Consider the following 19,339-nt stretch of genomic DNA (forward strand, 5'->3'; position numbering starts at 1 on the left):
AGATGGGGACTGGCGCAGTTCTGGGGCTAGATGTTTGATTGAAGAACATGTTTGATTTTACCAAGGAGTTTAGGAACGTGAGAAAGCATCAACCAAAGTCCTGCAGTAAGAGGGATCAGCGCATAAGGTGTTGGTTGCTGTTCTGCATCCGAGTCAGGAACATGATCGGGTTGTTGGAGAAGCCTGGGCTGCAACTGATATAAACTGAAAAATGCTGGAGAGCCAACAACAGAGACAGGGCTTCCTTATCGATGGTGCTATAGTGTAGCTGGTGTTTGTTGAACTTTTTCAAAAAAAATACACTACAGGATGGTCAATGCCACTGTCATCCTGCTGCAGGTGCACTGCGCCCACTCCATGCGCACTGACATCAACCTCCATCTTGAATGGACGCACAAAGTTGGGGGCAGCGAGCAGAGGGGCACTGCAGAGGAGAGCTTTGGCAGCCTCAAAAGCACACTGGCATTCCTCCGACCACTGAAACAGGTGTTTAGGACTCACTAAGCTCGTCAACAGAGCCATCACGTCGGCAAAGTTTTTGTAGAAGGCTCGATAGTATTCAGCCATCCCCAAAAAGCGGCTCTTTGGTGGACACAACCCTGTCCCACTTGCTTACCTAAATATGTCACGACCACCTTCCCAAACTCACATTTGGCCAATTTAAGGGTGAGGGAATCCTTGTGGAAATGGGTGAACACATCATAGAAGGTCTCCAGATGGTCCACCCAAGTAGATGAACAGACTGCTATGTCATCCAAGTAGACACCGCAGTTTTGAACACTACTCAGTACTGTGTTCATATGGAAAGCGGTAGGTGCATTTCTTAAACCAAACAGCTTAACGGTGTATTGCAGGAAATTATGAATTTGAAACATTTTAATCCTCATACAGCCTCGTAAAGAAGTGAGGACCGGCCAAAATGTCCTCACTTTGCACAGATGTCCTCAATCTGATGGTGTAAAACTTAAACTGGTCCTCGGAAAGATGGCTGTACTATGACCCCCAGTCACAACAGGACAGAAATAGAAATATCAGTGCCTGCTGCAAGGAGAGCAGTAAATAAATAAGGAACGCACACACAAAAATATATTTGAATATTCAAAAGTAAAAACTTTGATACTGCTGCAAAACTTTGGTAGTCTGTCTTTTATAAGACCAAAACAGGGAGTATTTTGGTCATTGGATTTACGAATGTGTGGTATAGGAAGGTTTTTAGGATAAAACAAGCATGTTTGTTGTAGGAGTGTTTGCTGCTCTGTGCAGTAAATTTGACAGAGTGAGTCACAGATTCCTTAAAATACCAGGAAGATTAATGTGATGCACTGAGGTAATAACTACGCAACTCCAGCTCGAGACAATGATCCAGAAGAAAGCTAAATTAAAAACAGATATGTGAGAAACAACTGGAAATGATTATTAAAGATCAGAGGTCAAATGAAGCTCAAGAAAATGCTTAGTTTGGGATTTAATGTTTTAGATTAAATATTATTTTCTCCAGTGTTATTCAAACTTGTTATTAAACTGTCTTTGGCCATTAACCAGTGCTTTTGTTAATGCTTACTTCCTTTAGTAGAAAGTTGTTTTTAACACCCCTGTATACGTGTGTAAACACAGCTGTGAATCCAACCTTTAGAAATCTACTTGTGTGACGGATATGGTGATTATTAGATACCTAGTCAGACTAAAAAATGTAAAGCAACATTTTGCTCTGTTTTTATTTATGTTACCGATTGTCTTAATAAACACGGGCTGTGGCAGTAACCTTCAGTTACAGTTCAAGTTCTGGTCCAAAACAACACAAAATGATCAAGACGTTTTCACATCACTGGCTAGGTAAACCAAAACATACAAACTCAAAAATAAATTTATACAAACTATGTATGTTTTTTCTGCCTGACAAAGCGAAGCGTGTAATGATAAACTAGGCCCTCCAGCCAAACTCCATCTGTGGTTGTGTCACATCTCCAGAGAGGACGTTGTTCCAGTCATCACTCCTTCTGAGGAAGACATAGCTTTGGGAATCACTGTGACTAATAAAGATGGGGATGACGCACACCACAGTCGCTCAGTCATTATGCTTCCAGACACACTGCACTACACGTCCATTGTTCACAGCAGGGCAGCAGTGAGTGTAGAAGAACACCGCTGTGAAGGAGCGTCAATTTGATATTGTCCTGTGGTGGAGAAAGTTGGGGTATTTTTATTATGCTATATTCCTACGACATTTGGATACATGCATGTGCGTGTGTTTGCATTAACAGGAAACACAAGTGACTTATACAGCCAATGACAAAAGAACGCTAATAGACTGTGAACTGGGGAACCCCCTGCAAAGGGACTGTGAAGTCAGTAGCAATGCTACAGTTTTCTCCACGTAGGCGCCACTATTTACATCCCAGTTGTTTTGTTTCCTTCAGGGAAAGTTTTATGTCATGGTCACAACGACCAGCGTCTCACTGAGCACAAATCGCGCTAACGTCACTACTAAGTATGTCGGTAAAAGCGGACACAGTAGTTGATCACCGGGCTGTTAAGGAAAGATGTTCTCTTATTGCTGTGGTGCAGGATAAGTGCTCAGACCATACAGCCAGTTGAGGCATTTGCCAAAGTGGTGTTTGAGCTACAGTTGCAAGTATATGGGTGGTTACTGATTGTTATTTCTATAGTTTGTGATGTTCTACTTGTCAATAAAACAAACAAAAAATGAAATTTTGTGGATTGATGGTCTAAAATTACTTTTGGTGATTCATTCATTCTGATTATTATTATTAGCACATTCTTATTAGTATAGATATGTCAGTAACATGGAGCCTCTAATATGTGACAATAGGTTGTGAAGCCTGTTGTCCTCTCTTCCAGACGTGCTCAGTGTGTGGAGATACACTGCCCCCTGCTGGGTCTGGACAGTACTGCACAAATTGTTCTTATTTTATGGAATGTCTTTTTCTGATATGAATGGCAGCAGCACTGGAAGAGGGTTTTGTGCGTCGCATTTATTGATTGTCTTTCTTTGAGGCTGCCCCACCCTATGTTTTAATATTACGGCACATTATGTTGTGACAAATCACACAAATCTTCCTCATCATTATGAAGTTTTATAGCATGTTTGAGCTTATTGTTCAGCTTCACAACCTACAGCTTTACAGCATGGGTTCACTCTCTCTGTGCTAACAGTGGACAACATTAATAAATAATTAACAAATGAATAAATATTTTTGTATTTTGAAGAAACCCAAGAAGTCCTGTTGACCTGGTTTCAATTGTTTTCTGGATGTATCATGAAGTGGATGTCTGATAACCTAGAAATACAATCAGATAAATATGTAAACGCCTGTGGTATGTCCACCAAGCACCAGAAGGCCGACAGGCAAAGTTAGCCAATAGCTTAGGGACTAATTAGCAGCTAAACAGTCGGATATTTACCTCATAACCTGATGTTCAGTTGGTTCTAATGCACCAAGTAACAATTACAGTATATACCAGCATAAGCAGTGGAAATCTACATTATTGCAGGTTCAGACTATAATAAGGGAAAGCTAGTGTGCATGTGTTTATTGAGGAATGAAATTAATTCATCTCAACTACACAGATACCTTCAGAATATAATGCAAGAACCAGTGCTGCAGATAAAAGGTGATTTTTTTGGATTAATGCTTGAAAATCCAAAATAGGACCTTTTCTTACATCTTGTACGTAAGTGCATCAATATTGGCTAATGCTGCTAAACACTCATTTCATTTTCCTCGCTAATTTAGGATTACAGCTCCCTGAATTACCTCAACATCGTTGTGGATGTCACTCTGAGTCTGACCAACTCTCCAGAGAATATTGGACTCAAACCAGAGAAACCTGGGACAAAGGTAGAGAGTTAAAAATTATTGTTTTGAATTAGTCAGACAAACATTTGTCTTTCTTAGGTTAAGGTAATGATTTCTATTTAGGGTAAAGTTACGCAGAGTATGCAAAATAAACATCTATTCCCAGACTGGTGTAGTCTATACATCTAAAAACATACACTGGTGATTTTGTGTCTGTACATATAATTTAATATCCACAGGTTAAACTGTCAGTTTTCCTTAAGAAAAAGACTGAAATCTGGACCAAGGCTGCATGGTGGATAATCTTCATGACAACCATTGTGCTGCTGCTGCATGCTGTTGGCATTCTTTGGCTTCTTTTTGTGGAAGGTAACAGTGAATAAAATGAAGATGTAACAGGCTGTATAATAACTGTGGCAAACCCACTCAGGGAAAAGGATTCCTAATATAATGCTGCTGTTTCATGTACAGTACAGAGTCTTTTCAAAGCACAGAATAAACATCAATTTCAAAGTTCATACTGTAAATCAATTAAGTCAATTGAACCATTCAAAGTACACACCTCGGTGACATCCTTTGTAATGACTCTCTTTAATCTTTTGTGTTTGTGAGCGGACATGTGAGAGCAGCGCCCCTTAAATCCCCTTAAATTGGAATCCAAGGACACGCTGGTGAGGCCTCCGAGGTTTGAGATACATGTCAGCTCTTTCTCCCTGTATCTATAGACTATCCATGTCTATCCTACATGTGTTCAACACTGATGCAGAGTTTGTAATTAGACTAGACTACTACATGACTAAGATGTGAACTTTTCTTTCAGTGCTTTCTGTCAAAAGATAAGACACGTCAACATATTTTCGTTCAGTTTTTTAATGAAGCAGAAAATATCACTTGTTTGATACCAAAAAACTGTTACAACAACATGAAAAAGGTTGTGCTATACTTTCACCATGAAGGAATGTGTGAGTAGTGGGAATGGATGAGAGGTCGGACCACAGAACGTTTTTCCTGAAATTCAGTGGAAACACTGCAGCCAGCTTTAATGTGACTGCTGATCATCAAGAGCGCTGATTGCTTCTGAAATAGTGTGATACTGTTTTTTTTTTTTTTTTTTTTTTGTGCGTTTGCGCAAAATGAACACTGTGTGGTGGAGTCCTGCAGAGTGTTGCTGCTCTTTTGAAGGCTTTTATAACTGACATGTTGACATCTCACTGATCGCATTAGTCACTTATCAGTGATATCAAATTTCATGTCTTTTTTTTTACCAAGACTTTTTTTAAAAGGAGTACCATAAAAACAGCAAACATTTTTGGAAATAAAATGAAACACTTCGCTTGCATTTCTTTGTATTGTACAGATACAATCACCCGTTTAACTAGCAGTGTAATTCTGTTACAACCAAGTGGATATTCGGAGTGTCGAGCTGGTTAGCTTAACTTAGCATAAAATCTGGACCTGGAGAAACAACTAGTCTGGTTCTGCTAAGAAGTAACAACCGGACCAACCAGCCCCAACAAAATACAAGTGCTAACTTGTAAAAAATGCTGCTTCTTATTTACTTGCAATGTTTAATACACTAAAACTGAATCGTAAATTTGTTGGTGGATTTTCACCAGAAGACCCCATGAATGCTGCCCTCTTGTGGTATTAAATGTGGACATTTTCTTAAAGCTCAGATGCTGCGTTTAAATGCAGCTCATGAGATTATCGTTACAACATGCAACGTTGTGCACATAAAATGCTTGACGTTCAAGTGGTAACATCAGTGTTTGCATACACCAGTGCTTGGCCATAATTGGCCTCTCAGAGCCACAAAGTCTGAGAGTTTTGGAAAATAATGGTCACATAAGTTAACATGGTAAATATGCAAAGACGTAGGGAATATGTCATTTTCCTCAGACATATTCTAAAATTACAATAACAATAAGTTTCATCTCTTAAGTTTCCATCCATGCGGGCCATTTCTAAAACAAATCAGCAAACACAACTCCTGAATACCACAAGAGGGCGCTACTCATAGATTTTTTTTACATGAACACACTAAACACAGCACAATTTGAAAGTAGATACATTTTCAGAGCTGTTAAGTGTTTGACGACATCCAAAAATGGAGAAGGTCATGAAAGTTTCATTTTGGTGTAAAGTGGGAATTTTATAATAAGTCTCCTTCTTCACAATAACTGTCGCCTAGCTTTGTTCTGAAGGCCACGAGCAGTTTTCAATGGTTACAGGGAAACAGCTGCCAGCCAAGAATGGAAAATTCATATAAATCAGCAAATTGCTGTTCTTACACACACTTTTTTTTTGACCAAATGAGAAGTTGAATTCATTTAATTCCAGCCTTTATGCTAAGCTAAGCTAATCAGCTGCTAGGTGATTCAATCCATCAAACTCTGGAAGTAAATAAGCAAACTGTTCCACTGATCCTTTCAACTCCACACAAGCTTCGTTCTTCTTCTTGATTATTCTTGATCTCTTCTTCATTAAAACACGTTCAGCAAATGAAAATTAAGAGTCACTGTCTTGACATCATTTGTCTTTTTGTAACCATTCAGTCCAATGTTGCATCACATTTTGAGCTCACTCACTGTTTTCATCATCTTTTGTTGCTTTTAGGAAAAATAAGTAGAAAAGCGCACTATTAAAAATGTCCCAACGCCGTCTCAACATTAACCGTAACTTCAAACATATAACTAACAATATAAAATCATCATTCAGACACACACACACATCCACACATGAGGCTCCTTAGGAATCTCTGGTTAAAACTACACCTGTTAAGTGTTAAACATAACTTGATCTTTTTCCCTTTCTTTTTTTAACCAGAGACAGATAAAGACAGTCTTCTTTTAGAAGATAAAACACGACCTTTGCCTTAAAAAATATAGGAAAAACAATACATAACATTACAAATAAATTAGAAAATATCAATATATTACATTAATATAACCAACCCAAATTGTATTGAGCTTTTACATTCAAAATCAGCTCTTTGTTTGGTATCCAGAGTCATGTTTTTGTCTTTTTTTTTTTTTTTTTAATTTCCAAGCCAAAATACTAAGGCTAACCGAGTCAGAAAATTAAACTGCTATTTCCACAACATGAAAAATGGACAAAGTGGACCACGTCTAGACTGAAAACAAATCAAATGAATGAACTGAATTAATCAGCAGACAAACACATTCAGAACAAATCAGCTGCTCACCGCAACGACACAGAAATTAATTGTAGACTAATCTCTAGCTCACCGACCATCAGACCATCAGCTCAATCACCCAAACAAGCTGCTAATTTACTTGATGTTACAAAACATTTGTTCCCTTTCCCCCCTCAAGACTTTCAGCACTGCACACCATTCAGAATCGAACACTAACAGGTCAAACCTCTCACAAATGGCACTAGAAAATGGCAGTACTTATTAAGTTTTCTTTGCAATTATCAATGTGTTATAATGTGTCTTTTTGTTCCTTACAGGAGTAGGAAAAATTATTCAGGTTAACCTATTTATTTAGTGCTGTAAACAGGTTTTTGATTATTGCTAAATTAGCCTGTTTTATTTTTGTTTCTGCTGGTGTAACCAAATGGAATGACTTTGTTCTCTTCATAATGCGCTTAAGACCATAACAGAGACATTCACCTCCAGACTGCAATAACCAGCTATCTCCACATGGAGGCAACAGCGAGCATAAAAGGCAAAGACAACAAAGGAACCAGGGAGAAGGAGAGGAGGCTGGCTGCAGACCGGACTCGCCCCTGGCCGTTGTTTCTGTTCCACTTGGACCCATTTTTGTCTCGGCTTCGAGGAGGCTTTGCAGGGTTGGAGGCGGTGTTGCGTGGGGGTTTGCTGTAGGGCGGCGAGTAAGGCCCATACCCTGGCCCGTCATCATTGTACCTTTCACCCTGGTCTCCACCCCCTGATCCACTGCCCTCCTCGCCTGAAACCAGGAAGAAGATTACATATTAATATACATTCTATTAATGAAAATCTAACATTATCAACAACTCCTTTTCGGATCAGTAGATAAATGGGTAAATTGTGTCAACCAGAAACACTTACTGTCCACAAAGTCCATGTCCTGTCCGCTTTGAGCGTGCCTCAGTTTGTTGGTTGCCACTCTCAGCTCCATGATCAGCTGTCTGATCCTCACATCCGGACGGGCAATGTCCACCTCCACTTCAGGGTTGTTGATCTGGCTGACCAGCCCGTCTCCTGTCACATCTGGAAGGTACCTGAACAAGTACACAAACAGGCATTTACATATGTAGAACATTGTTCATGTATTAATCATCCTTGTTGATAAGCAGCAGAAACATAATATCGGCCAATAACCACTGCAATGTGGGAAGAGAAGGTCAAAGGGTTTTTAAATATAACGGGACGAACTGTAATAATCTGCTTGCGTGTATCGAGAGCTGTCATGTTTCACTCGATTCCAAACTGATCAAGTATCTGTGGGGTGATCCACAGAGTTCCCTCCCGTCAACACAAAGGACCCAAAGACCCCCACTAACCACAGAACACACTCAGAAGATTCATGTCCATTCTCTGAGGAATCCTTATGTTATGCCTGATAGGTGTAATCGTCCCTCAGGAGTAGTTTCACTCAACCTTGGACTGATAGCAGCTCCTATCACTTTTGGTTTCTTGCCTAGAACTACAGCGTTTTGTTTTCCCACTAGCTGCTCTCATGGGTGTCATTTTTCTGCGGAAGAGTTCTAAAAACCCAACCCAGCACCAAACAGGCGTGTGAACATTCTTGTTAAAACCTCTCAACAGCTATGTGATGAATTGCCACGACAGTCAATGTTCCCAGAAGTTGAATCCTAATGAACATCGTCTGAATTTGAATCCCACGGTCAGTTTTTGGTTCAGAGCAAAATGTCTCAGCTACTGTTGGATGGACTTATGTGAACTGAATTTGTAATAACTACGATGTAACAACTTTATTTTTATCTGGGAGCATCGCATTGTCTTAAAAGTAAAGTGAATAAAGGACATTAATAAGACTAAAGGACATTTTACTATTGTTTTATATTAAATATAGTTCTAAAACAATACCAAATGACAAATTTAGTTATTTAATTAACCAAAACCCTCTAACCCTCTAAACAGCTGCAGTCTCATTTTGTGATTATAACCGCCGAGGAGGGTGCACTTATACAAACTGAAATATAAGACGTCAAATCCACCACGCAGACACATTTTTCTTTTCTCTGTATCTCTCACACACTCACAGCCTCTTTACATCAGCCCTGCCTCCTGGTGTTTGGCTGAACCTGTCAGCATAAAAGCAAACAGACCCACGCAGTGAGCATGTGGGTGACTGGTGGAGGCAAAAATTTAATAAACTCAGTTCCATCTGTTGCATCTTTCCACCTCTGCAGCATCACTAACTCGCTGCTGTCTACTCCCTCCCCCCCCCCAACCCCTCCACTCCCCGTCCTTTTCTCTGATCTTGCTCACCTCCCCCGGGTCTGCCCGTTCCAGCAGCGGTCCTCATTAGTGACGTCGGCAGCCATCTTCTCATCGTTGCAGATGGTGTGTGGGAGGGACACCCAGAAGCCCCGCATGGGCCGCAGTCGCTCCTTCAGCTCGGTGACCTGCACGGAGGTGTAAGGAAATCGGTGATGACTCAGACAGGGTTTTAAAGTATCCTTGTTTTGTGTGGCTGGCTGGAGGAAGCGTAGGGAAGCTGCTGTGCTGATGCAGGGCAAAGCGCAAAACTGACGTGACACTGCTTGTGGGTCAGTTGACTTATAAATAGATATTAATACCGCCTACCCTCGTCCTTTCACCTTGCCTCTTCGCTTTATAGCTTTTTCAAGCACTTATATTTTCCAATACCATTCTGCTGGATGATAACTGCTGCACATTTTACTTTTTAGTGTTTTGTCATGTTTTTGATTTCTGGTCTGAACCTGAAACACAGCCCAAACATTTATGAGCTAAGTATTCACAAAGTCTTTCAGTGCTCCGTGTCTTCTTCTGTCTTCTACTTGCTCCTTGCTGTTCCAAGGTCTGGACTGATGCTGTGCTAACATGTAGTTTTCTGTGAACAATGTGCGCCCACTGTGGTGCGATTGTCCAGATGAATGATTTTTGTGGAAAAGTTCCAAGTCAAGTCAGTGATTGGCTGAGCTCCTCACCAGTCGGTCCAGGTTGGTGCCTGCAGCAGTGGTGGGTTTCTCCTCGGTGGTGTAGGTGCGGAAGGGCCTCCAGTTGCCCCCGGACTCTTTGGGTGAGCGTTTGGACCTGGCTGGCGTCGGCCTGGGGTTCCCACAACCTTGGAACACCTAAAGTGAACAACAACACAGAATTAGCTATGCAGACAGATTTTCAAAGATTTTACACTGCGTCCAAGACAAAGTGTGTCAGAAAGTGCTGATTGAACACACTTCTTTCAACCTGCCTTAAAAAAATTGCTAGGATAGGAGTCTTAATTGTCGTCATTACTTTTAATAACACACTTAAAATATGCTTGACAACACCATAAGATACCACCATACAACAAAAAATCTTCTGTGCTGTTTTTAAACCACCTTTTAAGTCTGCTTCCTAGCCATCAGAAAACCAGAGTCTAATTGCTGCAACCGAACCTGAAACTATATATAAAAACAGAGCTGAAATGGTTCTGTAGTCACTGTGTAAGTAAAATGCTGCAACCATACAAAGCTCGCCTGTAAAGGAGAGCACTGCCTGTTCCTTAAAGCAAGTGCTGTCACCTCACACCGGGAGCTTTTCTGTTTCCTACAAGTCGTGGGTGTCTCTCTGATGGATTCGCGCCTGGGATGTCTGCCATGTTTTAATCATACTGTGAGGCTGTTGAGCTCTCAGTGAATAATTCCTGTCATTTTAAATGCATGCTGTCTCATTGAGAAGATTAAAATTAACCACTAATTAAGATTAAAGCTTTGACTTGTAATAGTTTTACTGAAGACAGCGGATGCTGTTTTATACAATCTGGAATATTAGGAACTGCAGCAGTAAAGCAGTGAAGAAAAAAAAAAAAAAAGCTTCAATGTTCATTTTATTTTCATGTCTTCATCGTCTCCTGGCTCCTCTTTGCTTACCTTGCTGGAGATCCCGACACTGTTTTCCTGCATGTGCATAATGGCCTCTGACACTTTGACCGAAATGGAGTCGGCAGCGAGCTCTATGTTGAACGGACCCTCCAACTTCTCGGAAACCTGATACAGAGCGTCTGACAGAGAACAGAGGGACAACGATGGTCGGTGAGTAGAGCTGGCTACGATTCCAATCACTATGGTCTCATTGTCTGGTAACGCATGCAAAGAAAACCTCTCTATAGGTGGCCTATTGTACACCATGATAAATGGTTCCCTCTGCCTGGAATCTCTCACTAGCAAACATGCTAAAAGGTTCAATTTACATTTCTTTAGGAGGTGTTTAGCAAGATCAGGAAGCAAGCTGTCATTGAAGAGAACAAGAGAGAAGAATGGTGGTTGGAGAAAAGAATATATAAGATGCATTTGAGTGCAGTAGACATGGATGGAGTGATGAAAGGTAAGAGGAAGCACTGCACATGGAAGAAGTGTGGGGTATGTAAGGGTTTGATGAAAGGTGAAAGGAAACACGGGAAGACAGATCAATTGTGAAGGGGCAGAGAGGCATGAATGATTAATGGAGGAGGAATTCATTAGGGGAAAAGGAAGTGAAAGTAAATGAGTGACAGAGGCATAATAAAGTGATTCCACTTTTAGATGTATTCTGTTTAATAATAACAATAACCATTGAAAATACAGTAAAAAAAAAAGTGGTAGCTGACATTTTTATTATTTTATTGCCTATTCATTTATGAAACATAGCCTGAATCTTGTCCTATTTTATGAACAGCGTATAAGCATGTCTTGCTCCATCTTCCTAAAACCCTTTCTTCCACTCACTCACCAATGAAATGGTTCCATTCGGTGTCCAGGTCGGCCTGGTTGGCTAAGCAGCCCTTCATCACATTAAGGCACAGGGAGTGGCAGGGCCGCAGGGAGGGGATGCCTCGACACAGCGGGCAGTACCACTGACGCATTAGCCCGCGCACACACTCCGAGTCTGCAGTCAGCTGAAAAGCAAAACAGTGGGTGAGAAAGGATTAATGAGAGTATGCATCATTTTTACTGCTACTACCTGAATAATCTTTACATGTTTGTGACTCTTAAAGTCAGCCATAGTCAGACAACCACAAATTATGATGCTCTGAAAATAAGCAATGTCATTTGAACTAATTTGTCACGTATAACATTGATAATTGCTTTGATAATTTAATGTGCTTAAAGAAGACAAATTTAACAGAGCTAAAGGCCCCCACTAACAACAGTCTGTTTCCAGACACCACAGGACACCCTCAGAAGACCCATGTCCATTCTCTGATGAGTCACAACTGCTTTGGAGGCACAAAGGAGACCTACACAAAATTATGCAGGTGGTCACTCGTCATACTTACAAAACATGAAGCAACATCACAGTCAGCCATCATCACCAACAATTTCTTTAATGTTGATTAGATTTTTCCAGGATTTTTTTTTGGGATACACATAGGTTCCTTGCCAACAAACAGAGGAACACCACTATCCGTGTTGAAATGTGTCCTTCAAGGTGAGTATGATGGGTGCTGAATAGAAACCACTCACCTTTGTTGCTTTATTCACAATATCCCGACCAGTAGCCAGACCCTTAGACAGCGCCCTGGCTGCGATGAAAGCCCTCGATACCTGAGTACCAAATATAACAGGAAGACCAGCCACATATTATAACCCACTGTCATTCCATTCCACCAATACACATGGTGTCAGAGCTTATTACACACACACCTGTACACGAAGTTTGCGAGGCACATCCCCAAATGGCTGCAGCTGTTCGGCGTGTTTGCTGACACACTCCAGGTAGTCCTCACTGAACTGATACTGTGGGTTCACCAGAGAGAAGACACGCTCCACCAGTCTGGACCAGAAATCGGAGAGAACCTCCGCCAGACTGACGCTGCCGCCTGTGGATGAAAGTGTAGCCATTTGTCATGATATAGTTTTTTTCCACCTAAAAAACAAAATACAACAGTAATCCAGGAACATCTTTTTTTTTTTTTCATCTGTTTTTTCGTGACTGCTGACAAGTTTTGTCAAGAAGGAAAAAACTGAAAAAGGATTTACCAATACTTACCACTGTACTAAATATTTTTGTTCTACAATACAAGGAAGTATAAAATATTTGTTTTTGGATGTCGCCTAAAGTAGTTTATATTTAGCCTGTAAAAATTATGAAATTTAGTTAAGACAGTTAGACAGTAATCTTTGAAATTCAAAAACTTGGAACTATCAACAAAGCAAATCAAATAGCAACTTTTGCATCACGTAAAAGGGAAAACAAGAACAAGAACTGTTCTCAGATTATTTAATTTGCATATTCACTATTGAACATAACACACTTCTAGAGCACAATACCACCAGCTGACCACAACATTAAAACCACCTGCCTACTATTGTGTAAGTCACTCTGTGTTGCCAAAAACCATGTCGCGGCACAGGAAAGAGGCAGAGGCAGATCCTTGCAGTCTTCCACTGCATTCACGGATCCCAAACAAAATCTGGAGCATTTGGAAGCCTTGAGCTCTTTGTTGTGTTCTTCAAGCCATTCCTGAGCAGTTTTACTGTGTTTTGTTCTGCTGGGGGAGGTTGCTGACATCGTTGAGTGATTTTGCCATGGGGGCTTCATCAATGTTTAGGTGGGTGGTTTGTACCAAAACAACATCCACACAAATGCCAGGACTCAAGTTCTCCTGACACAACATCGCGTGACAAATGTTCAGCTCTTGTGTATTATATCTTATTTCTTTCCTTTAGGTGTGTTTGGGTGCTTGTCAGTGTCTGTACGGAATGAGTCTGTGATTTTCCAATCTGTCGTCTACTATACAGCCTCAAATTAGCCATTCAGGCTGCTTGGCAGACAAAGACAGGTTGACTAAGCAACAACAGCCTGCAGATGGACTCTCCAGTGAGCGGGTGTCATGCCAAAACACAGCGATCCGGAGCAGAAATAGAAACTGTCTGGCATCCGTGGGAATCCGATTCTCTCTCTCTTTTTTTCCTGCGATTCCTCCTGGCATTTCAGCACTCCACCAAAGACAACGCTGCTTCCATTTAAACCAATATGGAGGTCGACTTACAGAGCTACGCTAAACTGTCAGTGTGGCAGTTGCAGCTCTAAACCAGACCATGTTACTATCTTTAGCCAGATGACAACCAAACATTTCTCTGCAGTTATTCACTCCTCATGGTGGCACTAATAAGCACAGTAAAGTAAAACAGCCAGGTGGATCCCTTGAATTAATGTGTCCTGAAATTTATTAGTTTTCCATTTAACAGAATGCAACAAAATATGGAAAACTTTTATATCTATCTGTATATTCTTCTTTGTTGTTTGTTTATTTCATTAGATTTTATGTGTGATAGACCATTAAACCATTGGGACATCCTTAATATCATTGTTTTACATGCAAGGTCCAACCCTGTTGGTTTTGCTTTGCAAAGATCAGTAGACCATATAAATACGCCTCAGGCGACGTAGATAAGAAAAGTAATTAAACCAACCAGAATAATATCTGCGAAGCTCCACAAACAGTTCCTGGAAGACGTGCGAATTCTGTGTGAAGAGGCGGCCGTAGGTCTTGGTAAACATCTGGTTCATTGACTTCTCGGAAAGGTCTATAAGCTCTCTGAAGAACTCTGCAAAGAGGCAGGAAAGGTAAAGATTACACATAAAATCAGTCATCTACGCTCTTTTTCCAATATCTCAGCCAACTTCCTACGTAGGTGATCCATAACCCTCCTCCCATTGCTTAAAGACACCAACATCAGATCATGTACACTGATGCATGACTCTATTTAAAATCCATCTTTAAGACTCATAGTCAGTCTCCCACTCCTTAAGCGCCTTTCTATGACTCATCACATACATTATATAACAGTATGAGAAGGAAAAAAAGGTGACAGCAATCCAACGGTGTTAGGAGGAGAAGGTTTAAATGTAGCTCTGTGCTGAGCCTCCTCCAAACCTGCATTCACATGTACATGATCGGAGACAATGGCAGCAAAATTCTCTCAAATGCAAACAAAAGCAATCAGTAAAGCTGCTTAGGTTTCCAAAAACATAAAGGATCAACATAAAGGCATTCAAGATATTTTACACAAGAAGGTTCATTTACAGGTACCTTTGAAACATTTTTTATAATGTCTTCTATATCTCTGGATGAATCTGGTGATGTCAGAGTGATATCATCGTGAGTCATTGTGCTTGGGCTAACTCATAATTAATTTTTAAAAGCAAGTCTCCAGGGGATGAGAGTAAAGTGTATCCAGCTGGTTCCCAATCTGTGTCATGGAAAAATGTAAGAAAACAAAAATAAAGGATGGATTGTTTTGTCCAAATCGCCAAGAGGACAGCTTTCACGGTACATAAACACAGCTTCTCTACTTCCCAGTCCAGCAGATTTGTTTGAAATGTATCAATATTAATAAATTAACATCCCCATGAAGTGGCTAGCAGAGTGCTTTCTGTAAAAAACAGAGCTAGGAAGACCGTACCTTTCATAAAAAGCCAAGTCTGCACTGACTGCTCTCCTCCAATGGCCTGAGCAGGGGAGCAGGACATTCAAAAAGCATTTCATTTGGCGCAAGGTTAGTATGTGCCACCAAGTGCAGGACGAGCCATAAATATTTTTTGTACTGTTTTCCTAAAAAAATGACATACCCCTACGAACGTTATTTTTTTGTCAGAGCTTTTCTTCAAGCGAGTCCCTAATACAAGGTTTATGCAATGCAGCATTAACTAAACTGTAGAGTTACAATGTAGAAATTGTGGGCTTAGCACACACCAGATTGTAGTTGCATGTTCCTTCTATAGTTTCAGTAAGAATACTTATATATTTTAATCAATTTCAAACCAGATAATGTTCTCAAAACCAGGATTAATAGCTGCAGAAGCGCCTGAGTCGTCCTCTCACCATCAAACTTGCGGTGTCTGTGAGTAAAGGTGGTCAAGAGGAACTGGCTGTTCTCCTCAGTGGCTTTGAGGAAGTCCCTCTCACTCTGGAGGGCAAGCGTCTCCTCCATCTGACTGGAGCAGCAGGTGTAGTCTTGAGGACAGAGCCGCAGGTGTTCACCTGGACCAGAACAGAAAACGGGTTTGGACTGATAACACATTATGTCACAATATATATATATTTAATTATATGCTTTTGCTATGAATCTGTACAGTACTCCTGGTGTATTGTTAATACCCAAACAAAGACTGAGGCCTATTGTCAGTAATGTCAGTAGGTCTACTATCTGGTTAAAGCAGATGTTTTCAGGGAGAAAGTCAATTCCTCCACTCATCAGTGTATTCAGTGGGGAAATCTAATCAAAGATAATGGTGTGATAGAAAATTGTAATTTCCCTGCATGAATTATTCAGCTTCAATCTGTCTTTCTTTGTCAGCTCAGGTTGTGTCTTTGATATGTCTGAGGTAATGATATATGCAAACGACAGTCAGGAGGAGGGGGACAAACGCACAGCACCCAAAACCTAGAAAAGGTCTGCATTCATTGTTTCTATAATTGTACAACCGACATGAATATTACGGCTTTTTATGCACCCCAAAGTCTGCTTCCCAACTCCACCCTAGCTGGTGCTCCTCTCTGCCTCTTTTGTTCTCTGTGTGTCTCACTATTAGCCCTCTATCATCCCTCTATTTCCATTTCTAAACTGCCTCCCTTCATCCTTCACTCTTCCCGGCCATCTGCTCCCCTGGCCCACGGGACAGTGAGCCAAGACTCAGGCAGGGATAGTGCAACACGCACACGCACACGCGCGCGCGCGCGCACACACACACACACACACACACACACACACACACACACAAAATCAATCAATTCTGCAGTTGTCTCACACACCGAGCTAAATTGCCGTGAAATAAATTCTCTGCAAACATACATGAATTACTTTTACTCGTGCCAAGCCCCACGTCTGATTCGCAGACACTTCGCTGCTCACTGATTTACATCTAAACCTCCAAGAAGTGTGACCACTCATTCCATTTCCCTCACTGAAACGTGAAATTACCCAAGTGTTTAATCCACATGACATCTTTTTATTCTGGAGATAAGATTATCACCGGTGAACAGAGCCTATGGGTACATGCAGGGATTTAACAGTGAGCCAGTAGGCAAAGACTAATTAAGGGCGAGGTTCTTTGTTGCACCGGTGTTGGCAATTTGCTCATCCCCTTAATCATCCCATTTAAACCGCACATAGGGGAGGAGGGGGCGGGTGTAATTTGTTTTAAACCACACTGTATTGTTTCCTCTTGAGGGAAGCCCTCACCATGATGCCCCAGCACTATCTCTCTGGGGTTTTTAGTGAGTTTAAAGCCACCTTTGCACTTTTTGATATTGCTTTATTATGATGCATGGCGTGTCTGTGGCTGAGTAGTGAGTTTGCGTGTTATTTTTATTCCTGCTGAGGCGTTTACGTTTCTGCACCTTATCCCGAATTTCAGTGTGAAATTGACACTGTTTTATAACAGATTATGATGGGTTTGTTCTCTGTGAGTCTAAAGATGTGCCTGGTGGTTTAAGGTATTCCTAGATGTGGAGCTAGATGGATCTTACCGGAGATTTGAGTCAGCGGAGCGGTGCCCGTGCTGTACCCCTTCTCAGCGTACACCTGCCGGGTTTCAGAGCAGCTCCTCCCCGCAGCAGCCACGGGGCTCCAGGACCGGGCAGCGACCGTGCAGAGCAGCAACAGCAGCCGGCACCTGGAGAAACACAGCCGGGTATCCATCCTCACCGCAGGGGGAAAAAATACTGAAGAACGGGATGGCTTAAAGAAAAGGAAGGGAAAAAAATAAATAAAAAATCAGTCTGTGGGTGCAGCAGCTTATAAATAAATAAATGACTGGCCGGCTTAGATGCAAAACTAAAACAAAAAAAAAAAAGAGTCGCGGGATCCCGAATCGTCAGCCGTTTAAAGCGGTCATAGTTTTCTCCAGTGAGTACAATGAACATCCGAGCTGTGAATAAACATCACACATATGTCTCCATCGGCCGTGTCCGGTTAATTTGTCCTTCCTGGGAGACCCGCTGCTGCACGTTAACATGAAGGGAGCGTGAATGAGCGAGGAGGCACTCCTCCCGGCCCTCAGCATCATCCAACTACCTAACTGCGTCAAACTCAAGGGACGTAGCCACGGGGATACCACAAAAGAGCCTAGTTTCAAAATAAAAGACAGCGGTCTACGGGACTGTGCAAATGTTTTTAGATAAATTAATAGAAAAATGGCATGATGTTTTTGCCCTTCTCGTGTGCTGTTTATTTCAGTGTTTCGGGTTGTATATTGGGTGATCAGTCCTAAAAATACAATCTAAGAAAGTGCTTTATGGTGCAAAATGTGTAAATAGGTTTGCTTCTTAGTGGATCAGATTTTCAGGCTAGGAGGATTATTGCAGCCTAATGTTTTTATGCTCAGGGAGAACAGTGTTCGACCAGTGACTGCATTAACATGAGCAATAGATTCTACTTATTAGTTAAATTAATATTCATGAGTAGAAATCAAACATTTCTACTTTGTACATTAATAAAGTCTTACTTTATATTTTAATCAGAATAATATTCCAATCACAATTCCTCTCCTCAACTGGAACAGACTGACACAGTCAAAAGGAAACTTCAAAGTCATTGATGTGGTGGTGTAAATATTTGATAATCTATTCAGTAGGAAAAGAAATGGTGCCTAACAATGTAGACAGAAGGGACAGAAAGCTGTCAGTCACAAAACAACCAGTAGTTGAAACGAATGATTAAAAAGTTCAATGAAGCCATAACTGACAGGGTGTCATTAGAAATGTGTCTCAGTTGATAAGGGTAATCTCATTTTTATTGAATGAATTCAGTGTTGTCAGAACCACTTTGAGCAAGTCAAATCATGTTTGGGGGCATATAGACACATCAGATCATTTTATTTAATGTGTATGTAAAGAGTGAATGATTTCAGGTGGGTTTAAAAATACTGTCCATGTAGCCAGTCTCATCAGACTACCATCAAGCCCAGAATGGCAGGTAGGACCTAAAGTGGGGTAACCTGTTTGTACTTTAGCTGGGTTGGTAACTTGACCTATTCACTTATTGTATGCTTTTAGTGTGACACCTAAGACATTTTGCATTTTTATTTTTCACAAATGTCTTTTGTCATGCAGCTGATTAAGGTTGCATCGATCAAGCAAAATGGAGCCATTACCTTTAAACAGCTGACATCAACCTGCTTGCTGGCAAACAAAATGTCATTCTAACTTGTGTGCAAAGCCATTGAAGTTCTTCTTCTAATGAGGGTTTTGTTTAGGTTAATTTGCTGAAGTGACTCAATGTGCAGTTTACGGAGAACCTCCACATCAACAGAAAAAAACAAAAAACAAAAACAAAAACAAGGTATCTTAAATTGACATCATAGAGCAAGGTAGGGTGTATTTTATTTTGATAGT

The 19,339-nt window shown here is 41.0% G+C and overlaps 1 protein-coding gene across 1 annotated transcript; it reads right to left on the bottom strand.

The window, feature by feature from the left end:
• Positions 1-4,672: 4,672 nt before the first annotated feature.
• On the bottom strand, positions 4,673-19,107 carry gpc2 (glypican 2). Its single transcript, XM_047585769.1, has 11 exons — positions 17,474-19,107; positions 15,827-15,985; positions 14,415-14,549; positions 12,642-12,817; positions 12,462-12,542; positions 11,728-11,893; positions 10,890-11,020; positions 9,966-10,112; positions 9,283-9,419; positions 7,876-8,048; positions 4,673-7,753 (listed from the first exon to the last, which is right to left on the bottom strand). Exons 1-11 carry the CDS (start codon positions 17,643-17,645, stop codon positions 7,476-7,478), a joined length of 1,755 nt encoding a protein of 584 aa, XP_047441725.1. The 5' UTR covers positions 17,646-19,107; the 3' UTR covers positions 4,673-7,475.
• Positions 19,108-19,339: the final 232 nt, after the last annotated feature.

Source organism: Mugil cephalus, chromosome 5 (assembly GCF_022458985.1).
Source record: "Mugil cephalus isolate CIBA_MC_2020 chromosome 5, CIBA_Mcephalus_1.1, whole genome shotgun sequence".
NCBI classification, from domain to species: Eukaryota; Metazoa; Chordata; class Actinopteri; order Mugiliformes; family Mugilidae; genus Mugil; species Mugil cephalus.

Excerpts from the sequence above, each read along its gene's own strand:
- gpc2 (XM_047585769.1), bottom strand. The coding sequence starts at position 17,645 with ATGGATACCCGGCTGTGTTTCTCCAGGTGCCGGCTGCTGTTGCTGCTC. Across the intron at positions 8,049-9,282 it reads AACGGGCAGACCCGGGGGAG|GTACCTTCCAGATGTGACAG; the intron begins GTGAGCAAGATC and ends GTACTTGTTCAG. Across the intron at positions 7,754-7,875 it reads GGACATGGACTTTGTGGACA|GCGAGGAGGGCAGTGGATCA; the intron begins GTAAGTGTTTCT and ends TCCTGGTTTCAG.